Raw genomic sequence first — 24773 nt, 5'->3', positions numbered from 1 at the left:
TTTTCCTTCCTCCCTCCTTTTGACAATAATATTATATAGCGCAAACTCGACAACATGACATGAGCACAATTTACATTACAGAAGAACGCATTCATATGTGGTAGGCACGGGGAGACAAAGCGATTTGCCTGGAATCACAGGATGTTGAGCTGATGCCGAGATTCAAACGTAGCTCCCCAGCTCTAAAGTTCGCAATTCTAGAACTTGTGGCGGGAGGTGTGTCTAAAATTGTATGTTGGTGCTGGCCATCAATGAGAGAGATCTGTGCATTTTTCAAATGGATGGTGAAAAAATATGAGTATGTTGCTGGAGATGTGGGCCGCCGTGCCACCAATGTACTTACCGGGGGAGGATAAACACCCATTATTCGCAACTTTCTTTCCGCATACCATCACTCGGCATACTTTCATTACGAAAGTACCATGACTCCGCAATGCCATTATAACGCATGACATAACATTTTATATGCTTTTACCACCCATACATTTACAACAAAAGCATGAATGGTAAATTCATGTTTTTTTTGCTGTTTGGATAAGGTAAGTATGGGTTTAGGGGTATATGTTTTGGGGTATCCTTTCCTGTCTCCCCCTCCTTCTCTGCCTACCAGACAAACTCCTCATGCTCCTTCACAGAACATAAAGGTACGCCATTGTGAAAGAGCAAGATGTATTTTGGGTGCCTTTACATAGTTTTCACCTGATTACCACCTGATCCGAATTGATGGTAATTGCTTTTCCTAAATGGCCATTTTGTGACTAGTCGCAATTAGGAAATCCTTTGCACATGCGATTAGCGATTCTTAATTTGAAAATCCCTATTTGAGATTTCTAAAATGTGATCTCAACTATGTAGAAATCTAATTTTGCACCTTCGGGAATGCCTTTCGTACATACCAAGATCGCATTTTCTATTTCCTAAGGGCCTGAATTGCGGTTTGCACTCTTAAGAAGTACGAAATGCCTTCGTACATATAAGCCAGGGTCCCTTGTAGCAGGTCACACCATAGATTATCTAAACAATGAAACATGTAGTTTGTCCATCTGAGTACTGACTTAGAGCCTGATTTAAATGTCAGCGGGTGGGATACTCGGATATCCCATCCCCCACACTACAAGTGCATTATATTCTACAACACGGCAAATGAGATATCCGTTATGGTTGTGATGGAATATCCCATCTGCCAAAATAGAAATCAGGCTAGCATCCAATTTATGACAGTCTAGCAGCCCGTCCTGGTGTTGTCCGGGTATGAATTGCTGTCGGCCAGTAGTATATTGTTTTGTAGGATTTCGTTTTGATAGCATTTCTTATCTGTGACAGGCCTGTGAAACGCTCCGATTCACTGCTGATGCACTTAAGAGTGCGCGTTCAGTAGTGTGTGAACTCGAGTTTCCCTACTTTATTTTTCCTTGCAATATTATATAGCTTCACCCCTAGTCTCATCTAGGGTCACCTGACCTAACTTGTTGACACCTAGTGAGCTAGCCCCTTGTTTTTAATTGCAGCCAGGGGACCCCCAGAATAAAGTGAATTCCGGTACCCCTAGCTACATTTTAATATCCCATCCACTATAACACACCATCCCGCCCACACACCCACACCTCACCATAAGGCTGTTGGATAAAAAGATCTCCGCCAAAGAGCCCCTCTTTGAGGTGAGCCCGTCGGGGATTGCACCGCCTCCCCGACGAGGAGCAACCGCCGATGATGAAGCATGACACCCTTCTGGGTGTGTGAGGCAAATCCATCCAACAACATGGATGCCCCAGGGTGTTACTTTTACACCTTTGGTCACGCCAGTTAAATCTTCCCTAGTTTTCCATTGGAACAGTCCAGCAACCCCCCTTTTGTATTCTCAGATACGGACACACGCTGTGACTGGACCATCCACCACTCTGAGTGGTAAATAGTGTCTGTTGATCAAGTGATCATTTTTTCCTTCCTCCCTCCTTTTGACAATAACTTGAGCACGGTTTCATTGTGGGAGTTCCCCCTTGGTGGGTGAGTCTGTTCAAATCCCCCAACAGTAGTTGACCCTATACCAAGTTGGTGGGTCACACTTGGTCCATAGCCCATTACGGCATTGGAACCTCTCCTACCTCTCTCGAGTCCTCCCTTTTCTTTCCCCTTCTTCCCTACCTTCTGTGAAGGACTCCACCCTACCGAGACCAGTCCCCCTTGACTACGCCGGCATGGAGGGTCAAGGACTGAGTTTTGGTGAGGAGGATGCAGCAGCTATCATGAGGACACCCTCTTTGTTTGGCATCGATGTTGAACCAGCTACGGGGAGCAATACAACAGAGTGGCAATCCCTGTCAGACTTGAAACGAGAATGGATAAGGATAACAATCCACGGGACAATGATGGCTCAATATTTCAAAGCCAAAATAGCACCGAATGGGCTGATCATAAAAAACTTCCCCAGGATTTTCTGGGAGGACGGACAATTTAAAGTTGAATGGTCACAGGTGTCGTGGAAGTGCACCCACGACCTCCTCATCCTAATAGTAAATACAGCTAAACGATTAGCAGATGCACTTCTGGTTAAAATACAAGCAGCCGAGGCTGCCTTGAAAACCGCGGTACAAAATCCAGGCTTCAAAACAAAACTGGCTGAGATTAATAAAGAGTTGGCGGAACACAAGGAATATCTTATGAACCAGAAGGTAGCTAAACTACAAAAGGACATTAAGAAATTCTCAAAGGAGAAGGTCTATCCATACTTAAGGGATGACTATGTCCCCCCAGGGACTAGCTACAATTCAGACTCCAGTACGAATTCCTCCAGAAGGGGCTCCAACAGCGGCTCTGATAGTAGCGGGGATAACATTCCAGCACAGATACCCCCAAGGGCTAGAAGAGGAAGGGGACGTGGACAACAAAACTTCTCTAACTATCCAAATCAGGGACCACCAACAGGGCCCCCTTTTTGGCAATATCCACAATACCCCCACTTCCAACCCCCATTTGCCCCACAATATCCTCCATTTTACCCCCCTCAAAACCCTACACACCCTCCTTTTTTAGGCAGAGGTTGGGGCAGAGGGCGAGGGCGAAAAAGAGGGAACGTACCAGAAAAGAGAGTACAATGGGAGGATGCACGCCCCCAAGGGATGGACACGAGGAGCACGAGCCGGTCAGGACCACAATAAGCCTGGTGGTCAATCTCTCTGACCGCCTCCTCACTCAGAGAGAGGAGGATGTCTTACAGAAAGGTTTGGGTTTTGTACCCACACCCAAGATTGATTCATTCCAACAAACTAGGGAACTCAAATCATTTTTCAGAAAAATAAGGTTGAAAGCCTTTTTTGAAGGAAAGCCCTGTGAGCCTATGGATGACTCTGGACTACACAATCCATCAACCTTCACACCTCACAACGGAATGGTCCCACATGAAGTTCTCACATTTGAACAAGCTGTACTGAAAGATATCTCTAAATTGAATCGACAAACACCACATTGCAACATCTCTAGGAATGAGATGGCTATACTGAGATCATTGGCGGATGACCCGCTGATTACTATAAAACAGGCAGACAAAGGTGGTGCCACGGTCTTAATGAATACTAAGGACTATGAGTTGGAATGCACCAGACAACTGAGCAACCTGAAATACTACACACCCATCACTAATGATCCAACCCAGCGCTTGCAGACTACGATCACTAGCCTGGTTACAAGCGCCGAGTGCGACCAATGGATCACAAGGAAAGAGGCGGATTTTCTTGTAAAAAAGGACCCAAGGGTACCATATTTTTACATCTTGCCCAAGATCCACAAAGCAACCAGACCGGTACCAGGGAGACCGATTGTCTCAGGGATAGACTCCGTCTTGGAGCCCCTGTCACAATTTTGTGACCACTTCCTGCAACCCCTCGTGAAAAGCATCCCCTCGTACATCCAAGACACCACAGATGTACTACGCATTCTGGACACTATCCAGAATATAGGAGAGATTGACCTCTTGATTACCCTAGATGTAGAGGCCCTCTACACCAACATTCCCCAGAGGGCTACTCTAGAGGTATTTGAGGAGAGACTGGGTTTGGAAACTTGGAACTCAAACACTCCACAGACTTTCATCATGGAATGCGCCACCCTAGCGCTGACTGAAAACTATTTTGAATATAGGGGCAAGTACTACCACCAGACCCAAGGCACCTCTATGGGCAGTACTTTTGCCCCTTCGGTGGCCTGTCTGTATATGGCCAAATTTGAAGGTTTACACATACACCATGAGTCTAATCCTTTTCGGGACAACATCAAAATGTGGAAACGCTTCATTGATGACATCCTGATCTTATGGAAAGGCCCCCCAACCTCGCATGAAGCTTTCCTAGAGTGGGTCAACACATTGAACCCCCATTTACACTTCACCATGGCCGCCTCACCCAAGGAGATCGCCTTCCTGGATCTAACGATAAGACTGGATGAAGGGTCTATAAGCACGACCATGTATCGTAAACCCACCGACCGCAACAGTCTCCTACACTATAAGAGCCACCATCCGAGGGCCTTACGCACCAACTTGCCTTTCGGCCAATTTCTGCGGATAAGGCGTAATTGTAGTGCTGTGTCTGATTACAAAAAGGAGTCCACAATCCTCTCGAGGAACCTACTCGACAGGGGATACCCTAAAAGCGACGTCTTGAAAGCCAAAAAACGGGCTAGGAACAACAACCGTGAGGCACTGCTTGAGCGGCAGGAAAGAGTCCCGGTTGAGAACCAACCGATCACTTGCGTGACCACATTTACCCCATTGTCCAATCAGATTAGGAACACGATCAGACATCACTGGGACATATTAAACACAGGTGACTTGACCCTGGAAGAACCAAGGTTCGCCTTCAAGAGATCGCAAAATCTGAAGGATATTCTAATTAGCACCAGACCTAAGAGAGTCAGAAGAGAAACTCAACAAACATTGTGGCATTTACCTCCGGTCACGGGCCACTATCCTTGTGGAATGTGCGGTGTCTGCAGATACACCATGACACTCAAAACCATACAGCTCTCTGAGACTTTCACATGGGAGATCAGACACCACACAAACTGTAACACCTCGCACTGTATATACCTACTCACGTGCCCTTGTGGCTTACAGTACATCGGGATGACAACCCGTCCCGTTAAAACCCGAATCATTGAACATCGCAGCAACTTTCGCTGCAAGAAGACTCACACTAAAATGTGTAAACATTATGTAGACCACAACCATGACGAAGACTCTATGAAGTGGGTAGTATTAGAATCTAGCCCCAACTGCCCGAAAAATGCCCTCTTCCAGAAGGAACAGAGATGGGTCCATCGATTGTCTTCAGATAAGCAGGGACTCAACGAAGACATTCCCTGGCACTCACTTTGAGCCATCCAGTCCCAGTCTTTGTACCGTTGCCACCTTTGTAGTATTGCCCAATATCTGTCAATGGGCCACACTAAGAATCCAAACTCTCATCAAATACCATCCCCCGCTGGTACCACACCATCTATTGTACGACACACACACTATACATAGTTTCCTATACCTCTGGGACACCATGGTCAAACATATTGCCACTCACCTAGCCATTCGACTCTGTGTACTCCCTGTGTCTCTGTGTACTCCCTGTGCCAATTGCATCTGGGTCGCTATTTTACTAACGCACACGAGGCAGGGCGGCAATCCCAATTTTATCAGGAAGTCAATGGATCCTCCAGCGCCACACATCAGATGCTTCCATATCTCCAATGCTTCCCTAACTATGCTTAATTTTAGTAATACTAGGCAGAGTCAATCAGAGCTGAGTGTTACAGGCGCCGATGTACCAGTTCAAGATGGCCGCCACTACACCGGTCAATACCACGTGATACGGCGCTAGGGGCTGCAACGCGTCACTCACGCCGATCCGGCTGGGCGTCATACCCTTTGTCCAAACAGGGAATCAATTAGTTTTGCCAAATGCCACACACTGGACGCTGGACTACCCGTCACGCTCCCCGAATTCATGCCACTGGTTGTATATACCAGAGCTAGCCACTACAAGCCACCAGCCTTACACTTGCTGGTGCACCAGTCTAAGATGGCCGCCACTAGATCGGCCGAAACCACGTGACACGTCACAGGGGGCGGAGACGCGTGTTACACGCCGATTTGTTTTGTTGAGGTTAAATAACCCTGAGCGCACACATCTACTCGAGCTCGGCGGAGAAGGGTAGGTCACATAACACGGACACAGGAGATTCGAGGTGAGTGCAAGAGCAGTTAACGAGGGATGGGAAGATAAGACCCCTTTGGCTTGAACGAGTTGTTCAACTATTAGTAACCCTTTGGCGCTACTTATGTCCCAACTTCAGCTAAAACCCAAGGGCTCATCCCTGATGTTCTGCCCCGCCGACCCCTCATGTGGTTTTTAGTTCTTGACCAGTAGGTGAGTTGGGAACACGAGCCTTACATACCTTAAGCTTTTTTAACCACAGAGTGTGTGTGTGTTTGTACCTAGCCACATTAAGCTACAAATGGTGTCTCTCTCTGTCTCTTTACAATGCCTGCTTATGTTAAGAACCCAGGTGGATAGTGTCTCTAGCCTGGATAGCTGCTGTATAACTTTTTTAACTTTTTTAACCTTTTTAACCTTCCTCACCCCACAAACCTCCTCACTAGCTCAGTGGTTGTTGTGTGTGCTCCACCATTTACACTATGCACACGCAATTGACAAGGCATGCAGTGGTTTTGTTCAATGCTCCACAATACCAACAGCATGCCACATTGTTCACAGACCCCATGAATGACGTGACCTGTTTTCCTTATTGCATACTTGTATTTAACCTTTGTTTGTTTATCTCTTCCCTATGTATTGGCATAGGACAACCCACAGAGGTAACATACACCATCCCACACATGACACTAGCATGTTGTTTTTCACCTTTTTAAGGTCCTGATGAAGAAATGAGAAACATGTCGACCACCTTCACCCCTAGTCTCATCTAGGGTCACCTGACCTAACTTGTTGACACCTAGTGAGCTAGCCCCTTGTTTTTAATTGCAGCCAGGGGACCCCCAGAATAAAGTGAATTCGGGTACCCCTAGCTACATTTTAATATCCCATCCACTATAACACACCATCCCGCCCACACACCCACACCTCACCATAAGGCTGTTGGATAAAAAGATCTCCGCCAAAGAGCCCCTCTTTGAGGTGAGCCCGTCGGGGATTGCACCGCCTCCCCGACGAGGAGCAACCGCCGATGATGAAGCATGACACCCTTCTGGGTGTGTGAGGCAAATCCATCCAACAACATGGATGCCCCAGGGTGTTACTTTTACACCTTTGGTCACGCCAGTTAAATCTTCCCTAGTTTTCCATTGGAACAGTCCAGCAACCCCCCTTTTGTATTCTCAGATACGGACACACGCTGTGACTGGACCATCCACCACTCGGAGTGGTAAATAGTGTCTGTTGATCAAGTGATCATTTTTTCCTTCCTCCCTCCTTTTGACAATAATATTATATAGCGCAAACTCGACAACATGACATGAGCACAATTTACATTACAGAAGAACGCATTCATATGTGGTAGGCACGGGGAGACAAAGCGATTTGCCTGGAATCACAGGATGTTGAGCTGATGCCGAGATTCAAACGTAGCTCCCCAGCTCTAAAGTTCGCAATTCTAGAACTTGTGGCGGGAGGTGTGTCTAAAATTGTATGTTGGTGCTGGCCATCAATGAGAGAGATCTGTGCATTTTTCAAATGGATGGTGAAAAAATATGAGTATGTTGCTGGAGATGTGGGCCGCCGTGCCACCAATGTACTTACCGGGGTAGGATAAACACCCATTATTCGCAACTTTCTTTCCACATACCATCACTCGGCATACTTTCATTACGAAAGTACCATGACTCCGCAATGCCATTATAACGCATGACATAACATTTTATATGCTTTTACCACCCATACATTTACAACAAAAGCATGAATGGTAAATTCATGTTTTTTTTAATGTTTGGATAAGGTAAGTATGGGTTTAGGGGTATATGTTTTGGGGTACTGAGGTATATGTTTTGGGGTGTTTGGGTATTTTAAGGGTTCAGATATAGTTTTGGGTTATGGGGTACAGGGGTAGGTTTAGGGATAGGTATGGGTTTTGGGGCATAGGGGTATTTTTAGGGTCCTGGGCTATGTTTGGGGATATAGGGGTATTTTTAGGGTTCAGGGGTAGGTTTGGGTTTGGGGGTACAGGGGTATTTTTAGGGTTCAGGGCTAGGTTTGGGTTTTGGAGTACAGGGGTATTTTAGGGTTCAGGGGTAGGTTTGGCTTTTGGGGTACAGGGTTATTTTTAGGGTTCAGGGCTAGGTGTGGGTTTTGGGCTACAGGGGTATTAGGGTTCAGGGGTAGGTTTGGGTTTTGGGGTACAGGGGTATTTTAAGAGTTCAGGGCTAGGTTTGGGTTTTGGGGTACAGGGGTATTTTAGGGTTCAGGGGTAGGTTTGGGTTTTGGGGTACCGTGGTATTTTTAGGGTTCAGGGTTAGGTTTAGGTTTTGGGGTACAGGGGTATTTTTAGGGTTCAGGGGTAGGTTTGGGTTTTGAGATACATGGGTATTTATAGGGTTCAGGGCTAGGTTTGGGTTTTGGGGAACAGGGGTATTTTTAGGGTTTAGGGATAGGTTTGGGGTTTGGGGTACAGGGTATATTTATAGGGTTAAGATGGGTTAGTGTTTAAGGGTGTTGGGGTATTTTAAGGAGTAAGGGCGGGTTATGATTATGGGGTGCAGGGGTATTTAAAAGAAGCAGGGTGGGATTAGCACACGATATGAGACATGGCATGAAGGGCGGAAAGTACCACACGCCCCTAGCGTTTGTCACGCCCCAAGCACACGCCCACACCACAACGCAGACACGGCCACAAGGAACTACTTTGCTGGCAAGGTTCTTTTACCTTTTAAATGTATATGGTGGGCGTCTGCATCGCCTATGTCCTTCCGCTGCAACTGCCCTTTCCAACGCTGTATTGGGTGTTGTGATTGGTGCTGTGGTTCCTGAGATTACCCGCCTCAAAGGATTGGGCTCTCTATTTATTATATTAGTATGGATGTGTTAAAAAATATGTTGCTCAGCTTCGAATTCCTTACAAAACATAACACAAGAAGCGTTTGGGAAAATATGAACAGTTTCGTTTAAATAAACTTTGCAGCCGGGAGAACAATAACGGGCACGAGGTCTGAGGACTGTTTCAATTTACATTGCGTTCATGTTAGTCTTTTATTCCTTTTTACATCAAGCTATAAACGTATCCTGCTCACTATATATGATGAGGAATGTTGGTTGCTGCCTTAGAGCCATAAATTAATGGTCAAATGGTTACTGCAGGTGGGATTCAAATTTTTTTGGACAATGTGTGGCCAGTGGTTAATGTGTCCAGATGTTTGGCAATGGGAGAACGTGATCACTATGTGTGCTAGGTCCTGATTGGCTATGTGTTTCTAACTCGAGTGGCATATGACTTTATTTTTTTTTTTAAGCGCCCGTACCCCCTCCCGGCTATGTTTTCTTTATTTGTGTGCAATCTTCCCTAACCATTGCAACACCTATCTGTGGGATCGATGAAGAATATACTGCCATGTGTTTGCCCGCCTGCTATACACCCTCCCACATGTGACCCATCAATACAAGATCTAGGGCCTAGGTCGAAAGGACCTGCCTAGACTACATACTTGTGTGTTGAGGTAGATGTGGGGATCCGGGATGGGTATTTTATTAATAGGGAGGATAGTTCATTTTTATCGATAAACAAATATGTTCCTTCATGCAACCTAAGATCTGTTCATGCACACAAACAGATTGTTCCCAAATACCTGAAGAGTAAATTTGGAGACAGAAGTTTCCTAGTGTTGGCACTCACCATCTGGGACTCTCTGCCTATAAAAATTCACTAAGATTTTAATCTCTTCAGAAGATGTCTGAAGACAGGGCTGTTCAAGCAGGCTTACGATTTATAATGGAGTAGCACGACCTTCCAAGCACAGCAGTATCTCAGCCCCAAGAGACCTTTTGGTGGAGGCGAGCTTTATATGCTTACTGTAAGATAACCTAACATTCCTTCATTCGTTTGAGGATAAAATAGCTCATTAAATTAGGTGCAATTTACATAGACTAAGTAAGGCTGGGGATTTGTGGATGATAATCACTGTCTTCTGATAATAATATGGAAGACAATGACTCGATGAAAAAGCAGAAGCATGGATGCAGAAGCATGGACCAAGTTGTTATCAAGAACAGCACTTCGACCATGCAGAGTTGTTGGGCAGGGCTAACCCGACTGAATTGCCCATGAAGCATGCCATAGCCCCGCAAGTGGAAAACCTGATACAGTAACTGACCACAAGCATGAACTCCCCGCAATAGATGGATCAATCAATAATGCATTTATAAACAGCGCTATATACCCGTGAGGGTCTCAAGGCGCTGAGGGGGGGAGGGTGGAGGGGTGCTACTGATGGAAAAGCCAGGTCTTGAGGAGTCTTCTGAAGGCCAGCAGGTCCTGGGTCTGTCATAGGCCGGTGGGGAGAGTGTTCCAGGTCTTGACGGCGAGTTGAGAGAAGGATCTGCCGCCGGCGGTGGTTTTCCGGATGCGTGGAACTGTGGCGAGGTTGGCAGAGCGGAGGCTGCGGGTGGGGGTGTAGGGTGTAGAAGCTGAGTCGGTCGTTGAGGTATGCTGGTTCGGCGTTGTGTAGAGCTTTGTGTGCGTGGATGAGGAGATCTGGTCCAGAACTTGAAGGCCTTGTTTATTTGGGTGCTATCCATAATCTGGGTCTGAATGATGAAAATAAGTGCCTTAAGGTTGCATGATACGATAAGCAAATGATTTGTAAGCAGGTGTTAGCTTTAATATGATAACATTAGAAGAGTACTTCTAGTTTGATCCAGATTCGGGGACATAACGTGTTCATGTTAATAGTTTTCTTAGTTAGTAAATATCCAGCAGTTGGAGAGAGTTCGACTGTTAATATTGCTGTGTGAGTGATAGCAACAACTTTACTTTACTTTTTATTATCTCGTTCTTTGTTCTCCTGTTTGAAATGCTGGTTCCAAAGGGGTGTCTTTTTGCAGTGATTAAACTGAATCCATTATCACAGTACAGTCTAAACTGGCAGTGAAATGGGGGTGGACACCATGCCGTTTGAATGTGGCCTACAATATCGCCCCACAAACCTATTCATAAAAATGCACAAAATGATGAAACACTATGAAGTAATGATATCAGACTGTGGATACAGTATCACTTACCAGGGGAAGGGTGAAACATGGCAAAATAGGAAACAGAAGTTGCAACACTTCATGCTATGAAAATCCAGCACAAGAAAGTGTCTAACTACAAATCTCTTCGTCTTGGGAATTAAAATTATGTTTTTACAAACGCTTCTTAGTCATAAGCGTACGTTTGAATTGTATCCTTTTTTTTAATCTAGGAAGGTAACAGTAGCGGCACAAAAGCAACTTGCTCGTCTGTGGCACACAACCAACATTTATTTGCATCCAAACATCCACGAATATGCTGAAAAGCTGACAGCACATCTCCCTGACCATCTTAAGGTATTTGGGCACAACATTTCTACGATTTCTGTAGATATTTGTAGGAAGTAAGCCACATATTCAATTTAATCATGTATTTTCAGTTTTATAAAAAAAAAAAATTTTACTGATGATTTTCTTATTTCCTTCTTTCTGTTTCAAATATAATAAGAACTATCTATACTTCTCTCTTGGCCTAACAGAGCTCTATTTTAGGTCTTGGCCACAGATCGCTTTAGCGGATGTTGGTGACCTACTGTGTCCATACATAGCATACACTTATAGTGGGCTTTGCGTCAGCTGCTTGCACAAGATTGGTATGCTTTATTGTCTTGCCCAGGTGTCTGCTTCTGATTCCGTTATTTCCTCCTTATTCATGTCTTTGTCGCGCCCAGGAGCATTCTGGTCTCAGAGTGTTCTGGCTACATGAGTTGTATTCTTCTAGGGAATACTTGAGCGGAGCCTTTTTAGGTTTTGCCTATAAGGCAACTTTAGCTGCTTCGTCAGGCTATAATATAATGAATCATACAGAATAGCTATATATAGAGGGGACTTTGGTCAGCTCATTGGACTGCTAAATTGGCATTCACATGTTTCTCCTCCCAAACACAGAATAGAGCATGGAGCAGAAAAAAAGCCCGCTTTACCCGTTGGCTGCATTCACCTTAAGTAACTGCAAATGCCTGTGCACATTATTCTTCAGTTTCAAATCTTGCACAAAGTATGTCTTTTCAATTGGATTTATTTATGTTAACTTTAAATACCCCCAATTTATTTAGCCTGTTGTCTTATTAAATATATGTTATAAAGTGTTTATTTGACATTGTAGTTGCCTGCCATTTGAGTGCTTAGTTAGGTGGTGATTTATTCATATCTCCTTCACAAATTATAATAATGAAATGCATGGCACAACTCAAAGACTTATTTTATGTAACGTTTTTATTACAAGCATACAGCTGCAACATTTGAGTGCATACTGACTCGGTCATAACTCAAAATGCTGCAATGGTGGCTGATTACGGACAATTTTAACAGAGGGATATCTCTTTATTCTGCTCCTCTTTTGATTTTGACCTCTGATGTCAGCAGCTGGAGCTGGGTGTGTGTGTGGGGGGGGGGGGGGGGGGGGAGCACACCCTGCTCAATCTTTCTGTTCAAGGGGTCCGGTCTCAAGCGGAACTTCTGAACACAGCTAATTGGAAGGAGCTATGAGAAGTCTTCAAGACCCTTCTAGCTCTCTCTCCCCATTGCAGAATCAATCTGTCCTGGTTCGTATGGACAATCAAGTAACCTGGTCCTCAATCGACCATGTAGGGAGTACCAGGGTATTCTATTTGAATGTGTTGGCAGAGGAAATAGGCCCATGGGCAGATCTCAGTCTCCGATCTCTCTCTGCAGTTTAAATTCCGTGCACGGACAATTGGCATGCCTGCAATCTGAGTCGGCTCTCTCCATCTTCGATGGCGATGTCTCTGTTTCACCAGTCATTTATTTTCCTGTAGGAGGTTCTAGGGGTTTTGTGGTTGGATCTTTAAGCATCTCAGCAGAATTTTCATCTTATAAACTACTGCTCTCTCCTTCCATCAGTAGGGGTGTGGGCGGTAGATGCTGTTGGAGCAGAAATCCCACAGTTATCTCTCTTTGAAAAATCCAGGAAATGTTGCACCATTACCACTGATTACCGTTACCCTGGTTTCCACTTAAGGTCGATGGATCTTTGCCACCTATTATGACCAAGGAACTCCTTCATAAACACATAACATGAGCTGCAAAAGAACCTTTTTAATTAGGCAAAAAACATTAAACATGGTAATTAACTTTTAAAATATGTGTTTTCTATTCTCACTCAAGCAAAGTATTAAATAAGGCTTTGTTCAAACATTTCCAACAAGTACAGAGCTAAAGGTCCGACCAAGGTCACAGCTGTAAATTATGCCACTTTTCTCTTCAAAGGGAGAGAGAAAATTCCTTTGCTTATCTCAAAGCTCAAAAGAAACTAACAGAGCAAGAGCTGAATCATGAGTTAGTTCTGTTTTCTACATTAGAAAATGTTGTGCTAATTTTATTACTAGTTATTTTCTACTAATGCACATTTAACCCCTTCCATGCTTCTGTCGGCCAACGGCCGTCGCAAGCACTACCTTCGTAGTGCTGCGCACGTCCGTTGGCCAACGCAGCCCCGCCCACTCCGCTAAACCGCCACACCGCGGCGGAATTGCCACAGCGGTTAAGCGGTTAACAGTTTTTACAAGTTAGAGTCACATTTTCATAGTGAGAACAAAATCTAAATAAACACATCTAAGTCAAGCTATGAATTAATTGTGAAATGCTGTACATGAATTGCTAAGTGGAAAGCATCTGACTAAAAAATATGAATCTCAAACCTCATATTTTTCACTTTGTAGCACAAATGCCTGTGTGTCACTTCTTTTAAATGCAGTTTCATTTCTGAAGCAAAGGCAGGTTTGCCATTAGTGGAGCTAAATTTTAAAGCACATGTTTAGGCTCTTTCAATGCAATGAGCTTTCCTTGGCCGAGGGGACTTCGTTAAGCTTTGATCCAATTTGTCATGTTGAGCCAACTTTTGCAGAAAATCATTTCCGACCCATAGGAGGTAATCCTGGTAGCCCCAAACTGGCCTTGTAATCATTGGTACCCTCTGTTTCTCCAGCTGGCATTCCTTTTTCCTCTAATCTTAGGGTTGAGTCTTCTCAGGGAAATTCAGTTTTGTAATTTATTAGGGATAGCTTTCTGTTGGGTTTGATATCCTTCATTCTGTGAAGCAAGTGGTCAGCTATCAGAGCCATTAGGAGTTCAGAGCTGAGTCCTGTAGACAATTTAGCTAAAAGGTTATTAAGAAGTTTTGCCTGTAGAAGACCAGTTTGCCTTTCAACAGTCCGGCTTGGAATCTACCACTAGTTCTAAATTGTTTGTGAGAAAGCCCTTTTGAGCCTCTAGATTTTGACAATCCAAATTTTCTCACATACAAAATCTTTTTTTTGTAGTGCCCATAACTTCAGAAAGAAGGTTGGGTGAGATTGGGGTCCTTCTTTCTTATGACTCATTTATAAGATTTTTTGATAATAAGGTGGTTCTCCGGCTGTACCCTTCTTTTGTTACCAAAATCTTTACATCTTTTAATTTTTCACAGTATTTAGTCCTTCCTATATTTTTTCGATCTAATACAGGAAGTGGTTGTGTCTGCTATATTGGAATGGGAAAGGGGTATTTTTTGGTGGCAATGAGGACATCTGGCATCCAGGAGGGATTGCTCACAAGGTTCAATGTGAGGAGTGAGATAATTACTCAGAGCAGTTAAGCTTACTGGTAAGTAATCCGAGCATTTCACCACAGCGTACCTGTTTTTTGCCAATGTAGTAAACAAGTCAGCATGAGTATGTACATGATTTTTTAAAATTAGATATACAGCTGACCCCTGTCCACCTCAGATTTTCAAGCTGGGTTGGCCTGGATTGGAGGACAATGTCCTCACGCTGCTAAATCACTCCATAGAGAAGGGACTGTTGCCCTCTGATTTTAAAGAGGCAAGGGTGGTACCGTTATTTAAGAAACCTGGTGCGGACCCAAAAAACCTAAAGAACTTTAGGCCAATTTCCCAGCTTCCCTTTCTTGCGAAAATCTTAGAGCAGCAGGTTCTACATTCTCTCACCCACTTCCTGGAAATTAACCACCTCCTTGAGCCCAACCAGGCGGGTTTCAGAGCTCACCACAGCACGGAACTGGTAATGCTATCCTTGCTGGACGACCTGAGACTCAAGCATGATAATAAAAAAGCTTGTGCCCTGATACTCTTGGACTTATCCGCGGCATTTGATACCGTTAATCACTGCCAACTTTTATCGCGGATAAAGGACTTGGGGATTCAGGGTACAGCCTTTGCCTGGTTGACATCCTTCCTCGAAGACAGGTCGCTACGAGTGCAGCTTGCCGACCTTGTGTCCAAGTCAGCAAAACTGACCTGTGGCGTGCCCCAAGGTTCGGCTCTGTCACCACTACTTTTTAACATATACCTTCAGCCACTGATCGCGTCACTGAACAGGATGGACTGTAGAGTCTACAATTGTGCAGACGACACACAGATTCTGATTCAGATTGACAACACTGCTCAGGCTCATTTGAGAATGCAGAACATACTCTGTGATCTGGCTTCTGTATCCACTGATGTTGTGTATCCACTGACAGCGCTTAGATACCCCTGGGTGATATAGCGCTCTACAAGCTTATAATAACATATATTAACATAACATAACATTCATTGCTCCTTATGGTAGCGTCAATATTAATTACATTTGAAAAGTCTTTATGATGTTTGATAAATCATGAGTCTAACATTTAGTTTTTGGTATAATGTTCTAAATGATTATTTTTGAAGAGGGTATAAAATGTTACCAAAGTCTAGTCACCCTTCTCCTCTGCCAATATTTTTTTTTTATTTATTTAATGCGATTTTCTATAGCGTGAACATTACCCGAAGGTGTCGGAGCGCTTTACAAAAGAACCAGTTGAGATACATAAGGACTTAGGATTACATGAGTTACATAAAAGATACAAACAGGAAAAAAATTGCAAATGTAAAAGTTGTAAAGTCACACAGGGAAGAGATACAAATAGAAAAAATTGCAAATGTACAAGTTGTAAAGTCACTCAAGGAAGAGATACAAATGGATAAACTCTAAGAATCACATTGGAATGGTAGTGAGTACAAAGGTCTGTTACATATATTTGTGGTTAGATTTATCTCTATATACATGTATATAAAAATATTAGATGTTCTCAGGATTCCATTTACCGGCTTGGACAAGTATATATCACATATTTACAGAGTGAAAAGAGAAATAAAAAAAATTAAAATAAAAAGGGGTAGAGAGCGGTACGTGAGTAGAAGAGTTGGAGGCTGAGATTGGTGAGAGGAAAGAGGGGGACCTGAAGGGGAGAAAGAGATAAGGCAGTCCAGCGTAAGTGAAATGTCTGAAGGTCAGCAGGATGGAATCCAAGGGACCATAGGAAAGGACAAGAATCAACAAAATGGCAGACTCGGTTGTGGGCATTGATGGAAACCATCTCAACATGGCAAGATGCACACAGGCCAAGAGCGACAACAGGAGAGGGTCACAAAATGGTGAAGCGCACATGAGTTCCAGTCCAAAAGTTACGAGGGCCAAGTACAAAGAAAACCAGGGAGCCGACCCAACGGAGGAAGAACAAGAGAGGAAAAGGAGCCAGACAATCAAAAGGAAGAGCATCTTCAATATTTGCACCTCCTTTCACCACTGCTGCACACACATGATCCCTGGTCTAAATGCTCCCTGTACTGGGCACCACAGTCCACCCGTGTCATTAGCTGGAGGTGGACCACTGGATGGCTTTTATAAATGTGGCCACTGTTTTGTTTGTCCCTATTCTCCGGATAAAATTAAAAGCTTCAAGTATAACTCATTGGTTGAATATAAAATAAAGTCTTTCATGAATTGTAATACTAAATTCGTGGTTTATTGCATAATTTGTGTCTGCAAAAAGATCTACCTAGGCAGTACGATCAGGCCAATAAAACAGCGAATACAAGAGCACATACGATCCATTAAAAATGGCAATGCCAGCTATCCTCTGGCTGTCTATTTTAACGAGAATCATGACCCAGCAGAACTAGTACATCTGAAATTCCACAGCTTAGAATCCACGCCAGATAACTCCAGAGGGGGGGATAAAGTCCATGGCTTGCGTAAATTAGAAGCATCTTGGATATGCAAGTTAAGAGCGGTCGAATTTGGGCTCAATTTTGACAAAGACATGTTTGTATTCTTAAAGGATTGATGTATTATGAAACATGACTGTATAACCTAGATTCTTTCCATCAGGGAAGTGTGGCTAGTATTCTATCTTGTATATGATACACAACACTTGTATATCTAGAATGACATAGATGTTCCTTGTAGACCGAAGACAGATCAAATAAAGCCCATTGGGCTTAAAAACATTGCATGTTTCCTGGCTGAATCGGGTCTGCTGGCATCTATGGTTGTACTACCGCTGCCTCTTCCTTCTGCCCACAATGGTTTATTATATTACCACAGACTCTCTTGCCAGTCCTGTATTGTTGGTTTGTTGCCCCTGCCCCCCTTTCCACTGCCCTCCATAGTCTATTATGCTGCCACATGTCAGGCAGAAAATAAATTGATTGCGCAATGTCGGAGTAGTGCATCAATGCATGTACAGGGGAATTACCTCGCGGGGCACACTCAAAGTGCACAATCAACCTCGCATACCCCAAATCTCACAAGCACATATTTGCCGGTTTTCTTTATGCATTCTTAATGGCATGTACATATCATTATCAAAACAAATGACATTGATAAACCCTCAATGGGTTGGTGTAATGGGGTACTGCAGTATATACATACCATATTAGTGCTCTGTATGGGTCTACTCCCATGGGTACCCAACCTCGTTTGTGCTGCAAGTATTGCCTGCACATATGCCACAGGCACTACTTGCAGCGCAAACGAGGTCATTTGCATTTGTTTGTTGATTTACGTGCCAATAAAATCCGAAGGAGGATAATATACCCCCAGTGAGTGCAGGTGATTTGGTTTAGAGCGCTGAGGTTAATCGCGAGTCTGCCCTGTCGCACAGGGCACCCGCGAGTGCAGGAGCACTGGCAGGTTTTGGAGCTGTGATTTTGGAAAAGCTCCCATACCGCTCCGCTCCAGAGGAATGATGGCGGCTGAAGAAAAACATCTCTGACTGCCGAGCGTTGACCGCGGCAAGTAGGGGTAAGGAATTGACATTGAACTGACATTCACTGATATAATCAAGGCGATAAAGCAGGAGCTCGAGAAAGGAGTCTACCCTTCTGCTAATGAGATAATAACCCCAGAAAGTGTTTCTGTCCTCATATTTTCAGCTGTGGACTCAATCAATGCAATTGAATCTAGCTCCCAATTCACTCTCCTCCAGCGCCTAGAAACGTCGCCTTGTTAGTCCAGCTCTTCTACTCATTTCTAGTTGGCCACTGACTCAAGACGTGTGTCCTCATTTAAAGATATGACTGTCACCCCACTGCTCAAGAAAGCATGCGCCAATCCCATTGTCTATTTGCTGCCAATACTTTGGAAGGGTATGTAGCAAAACAACTGTGTAATTGGAAATTACCATTCTACTTTTCGATTTACAATCAAGTTTTAACACAGCCAACAGTGCTAAAACTGAACTGTAGTCCATGTTTTTTCCCAGTTTCTTATACCACAAACCTGGTCTGTGGGGAATGGAGCGCTGTAGGAGCACCATAATGTTACACTTTTTTTAGGCATGGGGAGATTAACATTAATGGAAGTGCAGACAAATGGCTTCAATTCTTTGTTTGCGACTGGTTCCAAGCTGTAAACCTAGGTAATTTCATATTTGAAAAAAGACTTCAGTTACATTTGGGGTACCTCCTTATCTCCCCACCTGTTTAACTTATATGTTATGCCTTTTGTGACACTAGAGCGAGGTGTGAAATCATACATGTATGCTGATGACACACAGCATTTACTCCTCCTTGATAACACTCTAGCTACCTCTAGTAAATTTCAACAAACAATGTGCATCATATGACCGTGGATGGGAAGTAACAAACTCAAATTAAATGTTAATGCAACTGAAGTGTTTATAGTAAATGCTCAAAGTGGCCTATGACTTGATTCTAATTGGCTTAATAAACTGAGACAGCCTGCTTATGCCATTGGTTGGTAGAAGTGTCATTCACACTCTGCTTCAATGCATTCAGCATGGAGAAATGGGTCAGTCCCTTTCAGCCATTGGTTCAATTGCCCTCGGAGTTTTGGCATTTTATCTGATCACATTGCACGTCCCTTTAAAATGAGTGCACTTTAGTGCCAGGGCTGTATGCTTGATCTTTAGTTATAGGTCCCTTTTCATTTCTTTCCTTCTACTTATACTTTTTTTTTTATAGTATTCTGTGACTCCCTTGACAGAGCTATTGGGCAATGTGCTTGCCATGAGAGGGTGTGGCCTAGCAGCCAGAGCTGCCGACTTTGGAGCTTGAGATCCAGGTTCGAGTCTGGCTGTTGGCTCAACATTTCGTAATTATGGGCAAATCACTTAATCTCCCTCTGCCAATGAACAGTGCCTCGATACCATCACAGGTGATAAGCTGCGCTACACAAATCCGTGTTTTATTTAATTTTATATGCAGTGGACAGAATCCCAGGTGGCCACTGCTTCTAAATCAAATGTTCATCTTGGAACAGAATTGTCCATACTGCAGCGTTGTTTTACCATTGCACAATGGCCAGTGTGTTGCCTCTAAATGCTGTGGCCGTGTTTAAGGGTTTAAAAAATGATACACTGCATACACCACTGCAAGATGGACAAATACTGCTAGGCTTAACTTTAATTTTTATTACAAGCATAAGCCTGCCACATTTAGGCAGAGGCACATATTCTTTTTAGATTTATTTTGCATATGCTTGTTGAAATTGTGTGTGAATTTTATTGTGGGATGAGCGCTGAAATGCAAGAAGGAGTCAGAGGATAAATTAATGGATACACAAGTACACGAATGAGTGCATGCATGACGTATTACTGAATGCCTAAAATTGCCAGTGACTGAACAGGTACTTTCAGTTATAGACCAGACCAATGGGCATGCACAATGCTTTTTTGAAACATTAATTTTTTAAATGTGTCTGGTTAAAAAAATGCAAAATTGACGTACATTTATATATCAGGTACCTTAATGCACTACAATAACACTGGAGATCTCTCCAATGTAGCAGTGTTCAAATGCTTACAATAAAGTCATTTAAATGTCAGCCAGTCATGCAAACATTACATTTATACACATTGGAAACATAGAAATGCCACAAGTATGCATATGGAAAACCTGGCAGGTAAATAAACAGAAAGAGGGTAAATACTAAGCTGTTGGAGTCCAGAGAAAAATGTTCTTTGTAGGGAGATTCAAGGGAGCTCTTGAACTTTCTCTCTTTGGGTGATTCTGAAAACCATCCCTTTAAGAAACACTACTGCAAGTGCCCATCAACCAGCATTCCAACTTACAGGATTTAATTGGACATAAGTGGTGTTCTTCCACTGGAAAGGAGTCCTTGCATTGCACATATTATGCTCAATATGGTACGCCTGACATGGTTATGGTTAGAATCCAATGGTCAAAGCTGTTGGCCTGAATAGTTTATTAGGGAATGTAATATCAGATTCCATATTGTTCGTTATGAAGGGTTATGACTGCCAATATACCTGAATTCTTTATTGTGAAAACAATATGTAAAAGTGGATGTCCTTTATGGGTAGATTGTTATTGCAGTGTTAAAACCTGTCAACAGGTTTATTATAACACAGAGTACCACAGATTACCATAGAATGCAAGGATTTTATTTGCTTCCTTTGACAAACCCTATTAGGTCGAACCTAGGCAGCGCACATGGCCTGTCTGGAAGAGCTGCTGTAATTACTATACGGAGTGTAATCCCACCTGCTGCTTGCCATTGGTTCACTCCTGCGTTGCTTTTCTTTGCTGGCTTCTCATTGGTTGGCATTCCAGTTACATCACTTCAGTTTTTCACCCAGGAGCACCAGCCAACTACAGTTTCCTTACATTGTCGGTGTTTATGTGTTCCATTACTACTTGTCGCTTCACAGCATCTGCATGCATGCACGTCTTTTATCTACTCGGGCGCTGCGCTTCATGTTTCAGTACAACATCTGCCTATATGTTTCTTGTTTATCATTAGCAGTATTTTTCACGTGCGAGCCAGCCTCCTAGATGCTGCAGGCCACAGTATCAATGTAATCAAGCACGTTGGATGCTGTGCTTGGAATTTATACACACGCTTATGCTTTTGGGGGAAAGTGCGTTTCGCGCAACTCTTAATTTCTGCTTAGCGGCACTGATTCACTTACTCTCCTCCCCGTGCACCGTGTTGATCGGTGCAGGCGCTTACTCGCTTGCACCCATTGTTTCCCCCTCCTTACACTTTGTGTTGCTTGCATCTATCTCAGTATACAGATTGAGGAGGAGCCGTGTGCGTGTAAGCTGCCCCAAGTTATTTGTCTCAGCTTCCTGAAATATGTTGTCCGCATGTCAGCCAGCGTGTTCACCATAGTTTCCCTAATACTCTTAAAGGGAGTGCGCACATATTTCTCCTGTAAAGCACTCATGGTACCGGAACGCCTTGTTGTAGCCTCAGACAGTGTAAGGCTCAAAAAAGGTGCTGCTCTGCCCGCTAGCATTACTAGGTAGGATATAACAATCCCTGCGGCTCTGTGTTGCTCCCCCTTCCCCACAGCAGCAATCGTGGAGGGTGGGGCAAGGGGATGTTGACGAAATATGATTTATTTATTTATTTTCCCTATTCCGTGGTCTGTCGACTCCCCCCTCCCGCCACACCCTGCCCCCGCCTCACCGCGCTTACCTGCACGGACCACCACTGCTTCCCCAGTTCGTCTAGTGGTCCCTGGTGTTCTATTAATTGTACTTTCACAATTGTTTCATGCACATCCTCTAATCACTAAATTTGGACGTTTTTATTAGTGCCCTGCACAGATCTGCAGCTTCTCTCTCTAAGAACCTATACTTTTTCTTGTTTTTTAATGGTATACGCCCCCGGTCACACTCAGTGTTACGGCTTCATGATGCTTTCTGACTCCACATTTCTATAAATTAAAATTATAAAGACAGAGGAGATTACAATCAATAAAGAACAGTTCAATCAGGGAATAAGAAATATAGACAGGTAGTCTTATATAAACCTTGTATATTAAAATAAGTTCTCTAATCAATTATTTTCAACATTCATTTCAATTCCTTGTATATTTACACCCAAAGAGGGTTCAAATCTTAGACTGATGGAACAGAGGAAAGGAGAAGAAAGAAAGGGGAGGGGGGTTGGCTTTGTTATCTATAGGTGAGTCATAAACTATTTGTGAATGAGACATTCAAGGCTTGTCATAGTGAATTCGAACATAAATCATCATACTAGTTTTCTATAGATGGGCGAAAACAGTTGATTCAAACATGTCTATGACTAGATTAGATGCCTAATTTAAGGGGACCCAATTCCACCCCACACAATTCCACAACTAACAATTCCAATAATAAAACCACATAATTCCACTTGAAACAACATGCATTCACTCTATTGCAAACTAAAAGTAAAACACATTATCATTTACAATGCCAGGCCAGGTCCTCTCTGGACTGGAAACAAGCATCCCAGGACCGTTTTTGGGGTTTCTTCCCTCATCAGCCAGGATAGCTTGACTCCAGTGGCATGGAGAGCATTTCCCTGCCGTAACTATTTGGTGCCTGCAGCCTGTTAATGGGTCATATGACTGGGTGTAGGTGGCAATTCGACGTTGTTTATTCCTCCCAGATAGCCCCGCAATGCAGGTATTAGGTGTGCATGGATGGGCCATCAACTAGCAGGAGGGGGAGCGGAGCTGGGCACAGCCCCACTTACAATTGAATAGGCTGCCTTCACAAAAAGGCATTGTAGATACAGTCAGCTTGGACCCAGGGCAAAGGAGGCAGAAAACTTCTAGGACTTAAAAAGGGAATTCTCTAGAAACTTCTCTTACATCAAATAAAAGCACCAAGTATGAAAATACGACCCTCAGAGCCGTTTTTCAGTACACCTCTGGTCCTGCGGAAGTCTCAGAAAGACTGCTGTGCTGCTCTGATGCAAGAAGAACTTCTACTCTGCTGCCTGAGTGAGAAAGACTGGACCTGCATCTCCAACCCAGGACCACCAGAGTGACTTCAAGTACTAGTTGGCAGGTCTCCTGATCATAGCCTCAGAGACAGAAAAGGCCCCAACCTCCTTGAACCTTGCATTTGGACTCGGCCTGCTCTGAGGCCTGCACCCAAGTGGTGCCACCCCAGTCCTGGACCCTTGAAAGCAGGCATGACAGTGCTCTGCCGGGCCAGCTGTGGTCCCCATTTGAAGCAACAGGAAGCCCCACACAGCCTCATTGCACAGCTTCCAACCTCTTCGGAATCGCCGCTGAGTGACGCTAAGCCACACAAAGCATTGCTCCACAGATACCAGCTTCATCGGAACAGACATAAAGTGATGCAAAGCCCCGCCAAGCTTCGCTACACAGATCACTAGAACCAATGCTAAGTGGTGTAAAGCCTCGCTGCATAGCATCATCGGAACCAATGGCAGACAATGCAGTGCCTCACAAAACAACAGCGTGCAGAGTACATACTAGGATTTCAGGTACTTTGTTCAGCTGGCCTAACTAGGCCCCTGAATCCAGCCTGTGCTCCTTCACAGTCACCTGATCATGTGGCTTGGTCCCAGTCCGGCACGACCAGATAACCACAGTTGGCGCAGATACTCTAGCACTATTTGTAATTAATTCTTTAAAAATGATTGGACTTTTTTTGTTTTGCTCTCAAATAATTTATTAAAATTAACTCTATTTTTCTAAATTGGCGTGGGATTTTTTTAATGTTGTGTTTTTACTTTATTACTGTTGGAAGTGCTGCATACATAATTTATACATTGCCTCTAAATAAGCCTAACCACTTTATGCCAAGCTACCAGAGTGTTAAGCACAGGTTACTTTAAGGTTTGCTGTGTTTCATCCTGACAGAGATTATGATTGCTGTTTGAGTAGGGCTTCACCCCCCTCAACCAGTAACCCAATTTCCAACAAAGGGGAAACACTGGGTTAGATGAACTGCCACTTGACAATTGACAACTTGTCTCTAATGAGGTCCCATTTACTTTCTTCCCAAAAAACTGCAATTTTTTGGAAACTGAAAAAGATGTATTTAACTCATAGCAAGGGCACAACCCGCTGTGGTATGAGTTGTGCCTTCTTGTCAGCGAACACCTACAGCGCATTTTTTGGTGCATCAGTTGATACTGTAAAAAAAACATTTCTCATTTTCTAGCTTGGTTTAAAAATACCAATAGTAATTTGAAAATGTATCTTTGTTTGATTTCATGTTCCTTACCATTGTAGTCCATTCAAGTTACTCCTTGTCAAATGAGAGAAGCTTATAAAGCCTTGTTTATCACTTGTAATATGGAACTTGTAGTTTTACTTTCTCTGTTATAATTGCATAACTGAAAGTACCAGAAAGTAAGGGGAAATGTAATGTGAGCTACTTAAATCTAACATAGGATAACTTAATTTCTCTTTTTTTAAGTTCAAGACAATTTTATT

At 43.6% G+C, this 24773-nt stretch overlaps 1 protein-coding gene across 1 annotated transcript in view; it reads left to right on the top strand.

Moving 5' to 3' along the window:
- The window catches only part of AGXT2 (alanine--glyoxylate aminotransferase 2), a 389079-nt gene that overhangs the window by 86475 nt on the left and 277831 nt on the right, over positions 1 to 24773 (top strand). Inside the window, exon 4 of the mRNA XM_086960517.1 lies at positions 11450 to 11573. Within this exon, the coding sequence (XP_086816643.1) occupies positions 11450 to 11573 (124 nt within the window). The remainder of the gene's footprint in view (positions 1 to 11449; positions 11574 to 24773) is intronic.

This window comes from Lissotriton vulgaris, chromosome 3_1 (assembly GCF_964263255.1).
Source record: "Lissotriton vulgaris chromosome 3_1, aLisVul1.2, whole genome shotgun sequence".
In the NCBI taxonomy this organism is placed as follows: Eukaryota; Metazoa; Chordata; class Amphibia; order Caudata; family Salamandridae; genus Lissotriton; species Lissotriton vulgaris.
The sequence above is the reverse complement of the archived record's forward strand: the minus strand, read 5'-3'. Positions and strand labels throughout refer to the sequence as shown.